General features: G+C 32.1%; 1 protein-coding gene across 1 annotated transcript in view; it reads left to right on the top strand.

Annotated features, from left to right (window-relative positions):
* LOC131929925 (32 kDa beta-galactoside-binding lectin) overlaps window positions 1-13,158 on the top strand; it is a 28,019-nt gene that overhangs the window by 7,479 nt on the left and 7,382 nt on the right. The window contains exons 3-6 of the mRNA XM_059286315.1: window positions 516-607; window positions 744-945; window positions 1,061-1,168; window positions 9,706-9,782. Coding sequence (XP_059142298.1) covers window positions 516-607; window positions 744-945; window positions 1,061-1,168; window positions 9,706-9,782 — 479 coding nt within the window. The remainder of the gene's footprint in view (window positions 1-515; window positions 608-743; window positions 946-1,060; window positions 1,169-9,705; window positions 9,783-13,158) is intronic.

Here is a 13,158-nt window from a genome sequence, read left to right as displayed (position 1 = left end):
TTAAATTTTGTCCAAGTAGCAAGTTGATTGGCACATGTTTGAAGTTTTTAACAAAGAATCGTCAGCGAACATCTCGCACTGACCTGCGTCGATGTGCAATGCCAGATCGTTAAAGTATAATGAAAATAATTCAAGATTAAATGTCTATTCTGGATAAATAAAATAAATACATACAAATATATATATATATATATATATATATATATATATATATATATATATATATATATATATATATATATGCATATATATATATATATCGACGTTTTACAACTCCCTGAGTCGGAAAAACATAATTTTGCAATCTTGTCCGTATGTTTGTGTATGTTTGTGTTTGCGTATGTGTGTGTATGTGTATGTGTGTCTGTCAACACGATAACTTGAGTACCGTTACAGCTAGGTTGATAAAATTTCATATATAAGTGCAAACTGATTATAAACAAATCTTTAACGTCTTTTATCTTTGAAGATTTCCAATTTCTTAGAGTTTTATTACCCAAATAAAATTTCCCCAGTACCCTGTGCCTTATACTGCAGAAATTAGACACCCAATGTTTGATGGTAAAGAAATATACATTGAAGGAGCCATGCTTCAAAATCCCAACAGGTTGTAAAATTTCAATTTTTTTAAAGAACCTATAAAAAAACTAACAGGTATTTTCAAAATACTTTATGTTTTTGACGTTTCATTACTTCCAATCTTAATTGTGAAAAGTCTAAAATGATTAATTACAATGATGTAGATTTACTCTGGACCTGTGTGAGACTAATACATGCATCCAAGACATCGAAATGCAGGCCGAATATCGTTTCAACACAGAGAGATTCTCCATGAATTACAAAAGAAATCTGAGATGGGGAACGCCATCATTTTACGACGGGAAACATTTAGAAGGAAGAAAAGCAGTACAATTATCAGTTGTGATAAACAACCATCAATTCAAGGTACATTTTGGATTTAGTTAAAATTTATATTTCTGTTTAGCAGTATGCGAATAATTTTCCGACAATATTAAAATTACTCCAGGTCGTTACTTTTTTGACATGTGTATTTTACTAGGTTTTAGTCAACACCAGAACTTTAGTTTTGAATGTACCAGCAAGGATGTCAAAGATAAAGTATATTCGGATTCGCGGGGATGTTCAAATCGATTGGATTTTGTATTCAGTAAGAAACATGTTTTATTAATTACATACACACTGTAATAAGTTTATTAATTAGGCATTTGAATGTAGCGAAAAAATATTATGAAAAAGATTAACATTAAGTTACATGCTAATTGATTGACTGTACATATAATATTTATATATATATATATATATATAAATATTATATATATATATATATATATATATATATATATATATATAGACCTCTATATATAATGTATAACAGCCTAAATGCGCAGCCCACCACCCCCACTCTCTCTCTCGCTTTTTGTTCGTCGCATATTTTTTCCGAGGCTACGGGATTAGTTTGTTCAGCAATATGGAGAACTTAAAGATACGGGCATATGTTAAAAATAAAATGTTGGAGCCACAAAATTAAAAAAAAAAACTAAATTTTCTTTAAAGACGAGAAAAATAATAAAGGCATATTTGAATGTAGAAAAAAACTTTTTATTATACAACTGGAGAGGTGTTTATTGTTTCATCTGTGTTGTAGTTGTTTGTTTATGTTTGTGTAACAATAAATCTCTTAAGAAAATAAAAATCATCACTGTTAAAGAGAATGACGTCAAATAAAAAACAAATAGGAAACAATGGTAATGATAAAATGTACTAAGATATATAATCGGATATAGGCCTACTCCTTTTTTTAACAATTTAAGCTATAACGCATTTTTAAAAAAAAATTTCATGTTTGGCACATAAAAGTAAGTTTTAAACAGCAATAAAGGGTTGAAATCAATTTTGGTTGTCAAGGAAACCCGAAAAAACCTCCTCCATTTTGAATTTGTTGGTACTTTTTTAAAATGCCAAGGCTTTTTTATGTATGCACTTATAGAAATCAAATTTATTATTTGACTTACTTGACTTAATCCTCTTTGCTCCTTATGGAACATAGGGCCTCCACCATTTCCTTCCACTTCTTCCGATCCCCGGCTATTAATTTTGCCATCTCCCAAGACATCCCTGTTGGCTTCAGTTCTTCAAGAAGACTCCGCCTCCTGGTCTGTCTTGGGCGCCCTCTCTTCCGCTTTCCCTGGCGGTTCCACTCAAGCGCTTGCCTTTTGCAGTATGTGACCCACCCATCGCCACTTCCTCCTTCTTATTTGTACACCCATAGGATCCTGCCTAGCTTTCCTCCATAATTCTTTGTTGGGTACTTTGTCCTGCCATCTTAATTTCAATATCTGCCTAAGGCATCTGTTCATGAAGGTCTGTATCTTTGCTGTGCTTGCTCTGGAGACTCTCCGTGTCTCTGTTCCGCTCAGTAGAACTGCCTTGACATTTCAGTTAAATATCCTAATTTTTGTGGTAACGAAGATGGCAGAAATTTTCCATATGGGTCGCAAAACTGTGAAAGCACATCGGGCTCTAATAATTCTAGCACGTATGTCCTTCTATATGCCTCCCGTTTTGCTGATCTTGCTGCAAAGTTAGACAAACTGTTCCACATCCTTTACCCGTCTTCCGTCTATTGTCAATTAAAAATTAATCAATTTTTCCCAACTACGTGAAGAGCTTGTAAAGTTGGGAAAAATTGATTATTTTTTAATTAATAGGGTCATAAAAAATAACTTATTAAGTGACTGAAATGTATCCGTTAAAAATCGGCGTTTTCAACGGTATTTTGTTGTTTATAAAAAATAATTTATTTTTATTATTTCGGCAGAGAAAATTGTACAAATTTCATAGCATACGACTTAATAAGTAAATATATACATCTAAATCGACTTAAAATGAAGTAGTTCATTTCTTCATACTGTAAACTAAAAGATGTGGGAAGCGAATCTTATTCAACATGACGTCTTTAGTATTGTGTATCATTTTCGACTTCCTATTTTTAATTATCTTTTTTATCCTACAATCAGTGACGCCTTTAGTGGTGTTTGCGTTCCGTAGTATTAAACTTTTTATTAATAAAACATTGTTTTATAAAGATGTTTTTCTATTTGTTACATGTGATAGCATTATTTTTGCCAATTATAGTTTTATGCTAACTATGCGTTCCGTAGAGCGTTTTTGTCACTACCATAAATACTTCTCTGGTTGCATAATTAAAGATCTTTTTTTTTTACATTCGAATATGTCTAAATCTTTATATTCCTTCTTTAAATAAAATTTAGCTTATACCAGGGGTCAACAACCTGCGGCTCGCGACCCGCATGTGGCTCTTTTGATGTCAAGATGCGGCTTTCTAGCTCCTTACACACATATTAATAGTTGTATTATATCATTCTCAAAACTGATAACAAAAATTAAAATGTATAGACACACAAGATTAAACAGAAGAAAAAACTTGTAAGAGAGCAGTGAGAATAGGTGCAATAGAAAGTATGCGTAGAGCTCTAGACCCAGCCCACAGCCGTTATGTAGCTAGCCACGTGGCAACAATTAAATGCTTGCCACCGCTCAAGTGCCAACTTTTTCGAATAGCGTCAAATGGAGAAGGTTATTTTATTCAGAATGCATTTTTCTATTGGTCAATAATCATTAATTTGACATGAGTGACGTAGTTTTAGTTATTAGCTTTCTACTGTTGAGCCGGGGACTTGACGGTTGGGTACGACGGTGGGGACATATTCCTTAGCCGGTGATGTTCGTCAAGAAAGAAAAAAAAGTTAACAGCTGCTAAAGTGGATTGGGATAGTCCTATACTTTTTTTACATTTCTTATTTCATAATTCTGGCGAATAAAGGGTGTCCGGCCAAAAAAAACCCCTGGACAAAAACCCTCTGGACAAAAACCCTCTGGAAAAAAAAAACCCCGACATAAACCCCCTGGACAACCTCCCCCCCCCCCGCGATATAAACCCCATGGACAAACCCCCATCCCCCCCCCCCCCAGTTGAGGTTTATATAAGGAAAAAACCAAAGATGATGAGAACCAAAATTAATATATAAAACTGTTTTATTTTTATTATAACTTTAAAAAGACAGATTGTGAGCGATGCCTCGCAAAAACTCAATAATGGTGGACACATTACAATTTTTAACAACATTTACAATTCGAGAGCTGCTATCAATATATTTATTTTCTGCTTGGTAAGCAGTGACCTGAATTAATCTGTGTACAATAAAACTTATGGAGTGATTGTTCCTTTTTAATAAAGTCAATGAATTTCCAAATATTTGGGTGGCAGCATTCCATATTCGACTGGAAACGTATGTGCCAGCCTTCAACTGAGTTGTTTTTTTTTTTGGCATATGGTCTTCAGGACGTATGTGCATGTTCCACATATCAAGTGAAAGCATAGGTAGTCTCCGACCTCGACGTTGTGGTCTGCCAATATAATAGTCCTCAAAATAGTCTGCAATTGGCATTGCTTCTTGGGGGAAAAATTCCAATAATCTTTCAAAGGCACTACCCATGTGTTCAATAGGAACAAAAGCCAACGCAGGTATCATTCTGAGCGTGAGAGTAAATTCACTATCATTTTGGTAGAGTTGTTGAAGGCCAGAGTCCTGTATTTTTTATATATATTTTGGCTAAGATGGAAGAAAAATCCCTTTGACCTCACAATCTGGAAATACCCTTTCAACACTTCTTATCACAGCCATTTCAAAGTCAATTCATAATAGAAATTGGTTGCAGGTTTGTGTTTAAGACCGTTAGCTGCTGTAAGAGTGCTGTGTATGTTTCCTGTGTTTTGTTTTGAAGTAAGGCATAAACACATTGAGCAATGCATGGACTGTGTAGAGTTGTGAAAACAATGCAGGAGCTGTTTTGAATGTACCATCCATAAACCAGTGCTGATTAACCTATGATAACCTAAGGTTGTCCTTGGTTCCAAACAAAAACATCCTACCTTTTGATTTAGCACCAGAATCGAACAGAATAAATTGTTGTCCATCTTGTATTTTTTTATATTGTTCAGGAATGATTATCTCATCAACATTTCTTGAATCAGACTTGCAATTAAGTAGAAACAGCCAGTAATTATAAAATTAATTTATATTAAGCTAACATACACTTACTTATTCGTTCATTCATTCATTCTACCATTCGTTCATTCGTGATTCGTTCGTTCGATCGTTCGTTCGTTCGTTCGTTCGTTTGTTCATTCGTTCGTTCGATCAATCGTTCGTTCGTTAATTCGTTCATTCGTTTGTTCGTTCTTTCGTTCGTTCGTTCGCTCGTTTGTTCGTTCATTCCTTCATTCTTTCATACATAGAATCATGTTTCTGGTTTCATTGCACAGGACAAAGTTCTAATTATGGCCGGATATTAACATTGTAGCTGTATATTATAATTTGTTTCCTATCAACCAGTGACGAACCTGGAAATCAAAGCCACCCCCCTCACCCCCGCAGAAATTTTGTTTGGCCCCTACCTATATGTATATATATATATATATATATATATATATATATATATATATATATATATATATATATATATATATATCTTCTTGGAGACGCTAGAAAACAAGCTGTAAGTGCGCTCCCTACCACCCCACCCCTGCATGGTCTGGTGAGCTTTGGTTCACGCTAAATGTTTACAAACGTAGAGCCGGGTTTAATGACGGTTACTATGGGCAGATAATTTAGTTTGATACTATTTTAAACGTAGGGGAGGTAACTAAGAGGAGGCAGTTTTCACGGGGGGGGGTGTAGGGTAGGGGTTGTGGGAAAGGTGGGTTGGGGTAGTATCGTCCTTAACGACCTGCTGATAGTGTTTTAAAACAAATATTTTCAGTGGCAGCATAGGTACTGTGGAATTAACAAATTATGAATTACTGAAAAGTAGAAAATAAAACAACTAAATAGCGGCGTTTGTTATGCCGCGGGTCGGCTCGTATATATATATATATATATATATATATATATATATATATATATATATATATATATATATATATATATATATATATATATATATATATATATATATAATATATATGTGTCGATGACACAAGAGACAAGATTGTTAGAAGATAATGGCTTATATCTGCTTTATCAAAGATATCAAGCATTATCGGGATTCGTCTGTGCAATGTAGATCTAGAAAATGTACATCTGTTCACCCATAGTCTTTTACCATGGTGTGAAATAAAATAATCTTGAATAGCCAAAAGGCATTATGCTAAAAACTAAGTCAATTCCTATTCCTTACAAATACTTTTCGACCATTCTTATTCATCAGTTTACCACATGCTAGACTAGCATCTGCTTTTAAATGTACATCTAATGAATGTAAACTTACATCTTATAAATGTTCAGTTACACCTTCAACATTAAGTAAATCAATAGATTAGACATTAGTGACCAAATAAATATCCAATCTTTATTTCAGAGAGAATTCTTCTATAAATATTATCACGATCTATTTACTATATTTTGAAATACGCAAAAGTTAAATTAAAATTGAAATAAAAGTAATGTATCAGTGATACTTTTATAAGTTATACTGGAGGATTATTTTTACTTTCTCGTATATACGAAGTATAGAGAAAAATCTTGTAATCGTGCAAAAAAAAAATCGAGATTTTTACAAATCTCGACGTTTTACATCTCACTGATACGGAAAAACATAATTTTGCAATCTTGTCCGTATGTCTGTGTGTCTGTCTGTGTGTCTGTCTGTCTGTGTGTGTGTGTGTAAACACAATAACTTGAGTACCGTTAAAACTAGGTTGATGAAATTTTATAAAAAAGTATTGTATCAAAATCGTAGATACGTATAAACTTTTGAGCGATTTCCGATAACCGGAAGTGGTACTTTTCCTACTTTGAAATTTTCAAAAGCCTATAACTTGAGTACTATTCCAGATAGATAAACGAAATTTCACATGTAAGTAAAATATCAAATTCTTCACCTTCTGTTAAATTTTGAGTCATTTCCGTTGACCGGAAGTAGTAATTGACGCTACTCCCGATTTCTCAAAAACTAATGTAAATATTTAAAGTACTAATAATATTGCGCACTATTATGCACTTTTTTATTTAGCGTTCACTTGGTGTGCAATGCTTTTGTCTACGACATTATATTCTATTTTTAAAACTTTAAGTATTTAAAATGGATTAAAAATCATGTCTGTAGCCCGAGTTCCCATCCCCTGTTATTTTATATAAAAGTATTCGAGAAAGTTTAGGGGAGATCACTCCCGGTTTATTTATGTGCAATAACAAATACTTTATGTAAGAATGTCAGTCAAGTATTATTAAACTATTGTTTTTCTTTAACAATAAATGCTACTACACTATTTTCTGCAGCTTCATTAGATTAGTAATAAAATAATCAAATATTATACTAATTATAATTTCATTATCATTTAGATTGTTCCTGAAGTCTACCATCTGTTTCAGTCAGAACTGTTCTGCGACAAAATGTATCGCTTATTCTAGAGACAAACAAAGGATCCTGTAAAAATAAATATACCAATGTCACCACTAAAACAAAATCAATTATCATACATAAACGTTATAAGTTTTGATTACTATTATGAAAATAAGTACACAACTACTATACAACAACTTCTGCAGCATTTACGGGGTTATCCGGCTCATTTTTTGCATAGTGCTGAGTAAATTAATCGGCGTTATGGATAATTTATCGGTCAGCCTCTGCTCACAAAGCGAGGGCTAAATAGTGACCACGATTGACATTCTCCTTAAATCAGCAATATATTAAAAAATAATCGAACGATCTCCCTGATATTTCGTGAGGTCGTAGACCAACCATGGTGGGTAACAAAAGAAATCGTTATTCCCTGTCGGAAAAACCATTATGTTTGTCAAATATGTCCAGATACCGTATTTTCTTACATTAGTATAGCAACTGTTTGTGAAAAGAAAGTAAACAAAGACTACGACATTCGGTCAATTTACAAGGGAGCTAACTAAAATAAATATTTTTCATATAATTTTATACTATTTTAAACACAAACAGACCATGACGAAGTATAGCATTCTTTTGTGTATAATGTGTGTTAAGTATTAAAGTATGTATCCTGATGAAATTGTTGTAGTTAATTTTAAAAGTCAATGTAATATAATATAAATATTCAGGGAACCTTGGCAGTTCTAACTACGTTTCAAGTAATAAATTTTGAACATTCCAGAATTTCTAAGAAATTACTATTACTGTTTAATCTTAAGCTCTCCATAATAGCCAATCAATAACTAAATCAGCATTCAAACTCTCTTTTTTTTAAACCTGAACGAAATTTGGCAGTATGCGTAGTTAAACGTATGAATGATTTATTTTTTGCGCGTCTAATAATGATACTAAAGTAAGCAAAATAAGCATAGGATTCGACGATAGAAGAACTTGAACTTTATATTACTATCATTTTTTCAGTTAATTTCATGAGGATAAATATTTTAATATGTATTGCAATTATTACTCAAAGGAATACTATCTATCTTCAATTATTTTTCTCCACAAAATGGTATAGAATATATTGTATAATTATTATTTTAGAAAGTTACTTCTACTACGCAAAACCATAATGTCTTTGACGTCTTTTTTATATTTATTTTCCCTACAATAAACATTGTTTATGTAAGGATATAATATGTCTCACAATTTTTAACAACCATTAAAAGGTTTCTTGAAAATAACGATTATTTTTTACTCCTAAGACCTTAGGAATTCATCAAGTGGATTTGTTTGTGCAGATGCTTAGTTTTTTTTCATAAAAAACATGGTATATTTGTATATGGAAATGTGTCTTTTATTCAGTTTTAAGGTCTTCCTGACTTATCCCGAATGTAACATAATTGTTTGTAATTACTGAGGTCGATGTACGACATTATTAGTTAACAGAGGTGTTTTACTTAATAAATTGAGATTTTCACTCACGTTCATATTTTAACCCACGTCGATGTTTGTAGGCATTTTCTTCCTCTCTCTCTCTCTCTCTCTCTCTCTCTCTCTCTCTCTCTCTCTCTCTCTCTCTCTCTCTATATATATATATATATATATATATATATATATATATGTATGTATATATATATACATATATATATATATATATATATATATATATATATATATATATATATATATATATATATATATATATATATATGCGTTTCAGTTTAAAAATCCAGTAAGTAAAAAATTAATATATATTAATTTAACATACACACTTATATATATATATATATATATATATATATATATATATATATATATATATATATATATATATATATATATATATATATATATATATATATATATATATATATATATAGTACTGTTCTAATTATTTTATTTTTGCAAATGTATAACTGACCCATAGGAAAAAGATTGAAATATTCTTAGAAAAAAGTACAACACTAAGCACCCATTAATTTTTAAAAATAGATGCAATAAGTGTAATTTCTATACAACTTATAAATGTCTGCATAATTGTAGTTTAAAATTTACATTTGCTTTTTTTTTCGACTGCTGGGTTAACACATAAAATGTTGGTTAGCTTTTTAATAAATATTTAGTTGTAAAATAAAAGGTAAATACTCAAAAGGAGAATTACAATTAAACTTTAGTTAAGTAATTTTAATCAATATGTTTTATTCGTATTGTCAGCCTGAATATGTTTCTTTAAACGGACAACGTCCACAACAGAGAGTCATAATATATGGATACCCAACTGACCTTACCAGGTAAGTTTTACAGCATTACTACCACGAATTCTTAAAAACTCAGTTGTGTCACACACATATAATGAAATAATTGTAAATTCTACTATTAATATAGCGTTCTGTAACAATCAAAAGGTAAATTTAACTTTTGATATTAAGCGGTTTTTTCGTTCACAACAAATTAGTGTTAGTGTTTTTCTTGCAAACTAGAAACTTGATATTATTGTATTATTAATAAACGACGGTCAGCATTATACGAATGCGGCTAAATATGACAGCTCCACTTTCATCATAATTTAAAATAACCACGCCACTTTTTTAACGTTACCTTTTCCATCCGCATTATCCTCGAATAAAGTTTTTCAACCACATCCATATCGAAAACCAAAGTTTACTATGTTCAAATTGAAAATATCATTTAAAAATATTTAAAGACTTAAATATAATTTAATGAAGTATTCTAATATAGAAACACGCCTTTAATTATGAAAGTTTAGAACAAATACTTTATTTACAACCATGACATCCATGGAAGATTAGATCATGTAGCCTATTCTAATGTTAAATGTATTATAAAGCTAAATTTTAAGTCGGCTCTGCTATTTCGAGAATACAATGAATTTATCTAGATTGAAAGATAAACTAAATTACTAGATTTAATTAGTTAAAAACAAAATAAATATAAAATAAACATAAAATGCTAGCCGTCCCGGCCAGGCCCTGCACTGGCATCTCTGAAAAACGTATTTGTAAAGGACCATAATTTGTGTGTTTAGTAATCAGCATTTATCAGGCATTGCCCAACATAACCACAACCAATCAAAACACACAAAAAACGCTAACATAACACTAACACAAAACAAACACAAACGAAAACAAAAACAAACGCAAAAACAAACCCAACCACAAACACAAAGAAAACACAAACACTAACGCAAACAAAAAAGCAAACGAAAACAAATCCAAAGGCTAACACAAACCCAACCACAACAAAACAAAACCAAAACACACCAAAAAAAAAACAACAAACGCAAACAAAAACACAATCACAAACACAAAGAAAACACAAACGCAAAGAAAAAAAAGCAAACGAAAACAAACCCAAATCCAAACGCAAACAGAACAGCAAACGCAAACCCGAACTCAAACACAAAGAAAACACAAACGCAAAGATAAACTCAAAGTGTCCGCAGTCTAGTCCGGGGCGCCAAATCGTACCATGACGACGTGTGGCGTAATCGCCTGATTCAACTTAATAAACGACTATAGTACCCAACTTATTCATAGTCTTTTGAATTCACTTACGTGAACGTAGGTACCATAGCGGTTACGGGAAGGCCCGGGGCGCCAAATAGCTCCCTGTCGGGGTGCCGGAGGACGCCCGGATTTTATTCACTTAAAGACTATAGTAGCCTTTCTTATCCATAGTCTATCGCACTGTTTAAAACAAAACTATGCAGCATAGCGCTCACATGATAGCCCAGGGCGCCAAATCGAATCGTGCAGAGGCGCCGGCGGACGCGCCTGTTTCTATTTTGTGAACAAAATTATAATGCTCCAAGCTTGTCCGTGAATGGAAAGAAATAAACATATAGGATTTGTAGGACCTGGCTTATTAAATGTTATTAAATGAAAAACATAATTAGTGAACAGTATATTCAGTGTATAGAATAAATAAAAGGCAGTATTAAAAATACCAACGACATTGCAATTAATCAATCCCCGCTAATTATGTAACTATTTTTTTCTTAACGCCAAAACAAAGTAATAAAAAGAAAATTCTTTTTTCCCCCGATTTAATGGCTTTTTAAAGGGAAGTAACTGTGTAATCAATACATTTCAGACACAATTTTAGAAATTTTATAAACGTTGATACACTTTTAAATTTTTTTATGTAATGTTCATAATTGAAAATTATTATTCTAAGTATATAAAATGAAAATTGTTTTTAAAGACTCTCAATAGAAATTTTTTTACTCATAAATTTAGACCATGAGAACTATAATAACCTAACACTTAAATCCATCTAAGTATCCACGACAAACATATTAAATTTTACATACAAACATTTTACATACAGAATTGAACTTTATATATTAGATAAAATCATTCAGTTTCATTACTAAATAACCTCAGGCCCAAATATATATATATATATATATATATATATATATATATATATATATATATATATATATTTATATTAAGCATTGTAAGTTTGTGTGTGTATTTGTCTTTTATGCATTACTACAACCTTCATCCGATCACGATGAAACTCATTGGAAGGTACCTAAAAAAAATTAAAATTCGCAGCGGTGACACCCCTGTATGGCGAGATTTGTTTTTATCTCTATATACGGTATACAAAAATAATTGTCGTTAGCGGTTTGACACCGTTCATACGATCGCTGTCAAACTGTGCGTAGTTAATACGAAAACTGCAAGGAGGGTTTCTGCAGAGAAATCTGTTTTAATTAAGCAAGGGTGGCGCCCCGGGAGGATGCGATTTTTCTTTCTATAATGTATATAAAAATTAAAAGTCGATTGCGGTTTGACAACGTTCATCCGAGTGCAATGAAAGTTTGGAAAAAAATTTAAAATACTCCTGGGCAGGTTCCTGCAAAAAAAATTCAAATTCGCAGAGTGGCTCCCCGGAGTGTGCGATTTGATTCTTCTCTATATACGGTATATTAAAAAAGTCCATTGTTGATTGACACCGTTCATCCGATCGCCATGAATTTTTTTTTGGGGGGGGGGGGGGGTTGATTAGAACACACAAGGGAAGGGTTATATAAAAAATGTTTTTAATTTCGCAAGGGCTATAAAAAAAAATAAGTAAAATATCAACTCATTTTTTTTCTATAAATCATCCAATCCAAATGGTACAAAGTGGAAAATCCCAATTTTTCCTATCGAATGTTGTTGTTTAGATGTTAGCTTTAATGACGGATTAAATTGTTTTTAAAGTTAGTTTTTTTTTACTAGCTTCCTTTGTCTGTCGTCGGTCTGTCGACGGTCTATCGGTCGTCATAGATCGAAACGGGTGAGTGAAATTTAGGGCAATTCTAACAGACAGATGCATTTCAAAGTTAACATGTGCCAAGACCTCAAGTCGATGCAATATGACATTAAATTTGACTTCGTTGGATGTTTTAATAATTCTTTATTAATTAATTAAAATTGTCTGAAATAAGGTGGCCAAATTGAACTACTCTTTCCGCAATAGTATACGGTAATTGTCATGTTCATTTCGTGCGCAAAAGTTATAGTCTAGCAACTCTGGGGAGCTGATTAGAACACTCCAGGGAAGGGTTCTGCAAAAAAAAAATTCTTTTGATTTCGCAAGGGCGGCGCCCCGGTTGTGTTCGATTTTTCCTATATACGGTATATAAAAAAT

This window comes from Physella acuta, unplaced genomic scaffold (assembly GCF_028476545.2).
Source record: "Physella acuta isolate Inbredline_101_S28 unplaced genomic scaffold, ASM2847654v3 ptg001696l, whole genome shotgun sequence".
NCBI lineage: Eukaryota > Metazoa > Mollusca > Gastropoda > Physidae > Physella > Physella acuta.
Note: the sequence above shows the minus strand (reverse complement) of the source record. Positions and strands in the feature narration are given on the sequence as shown.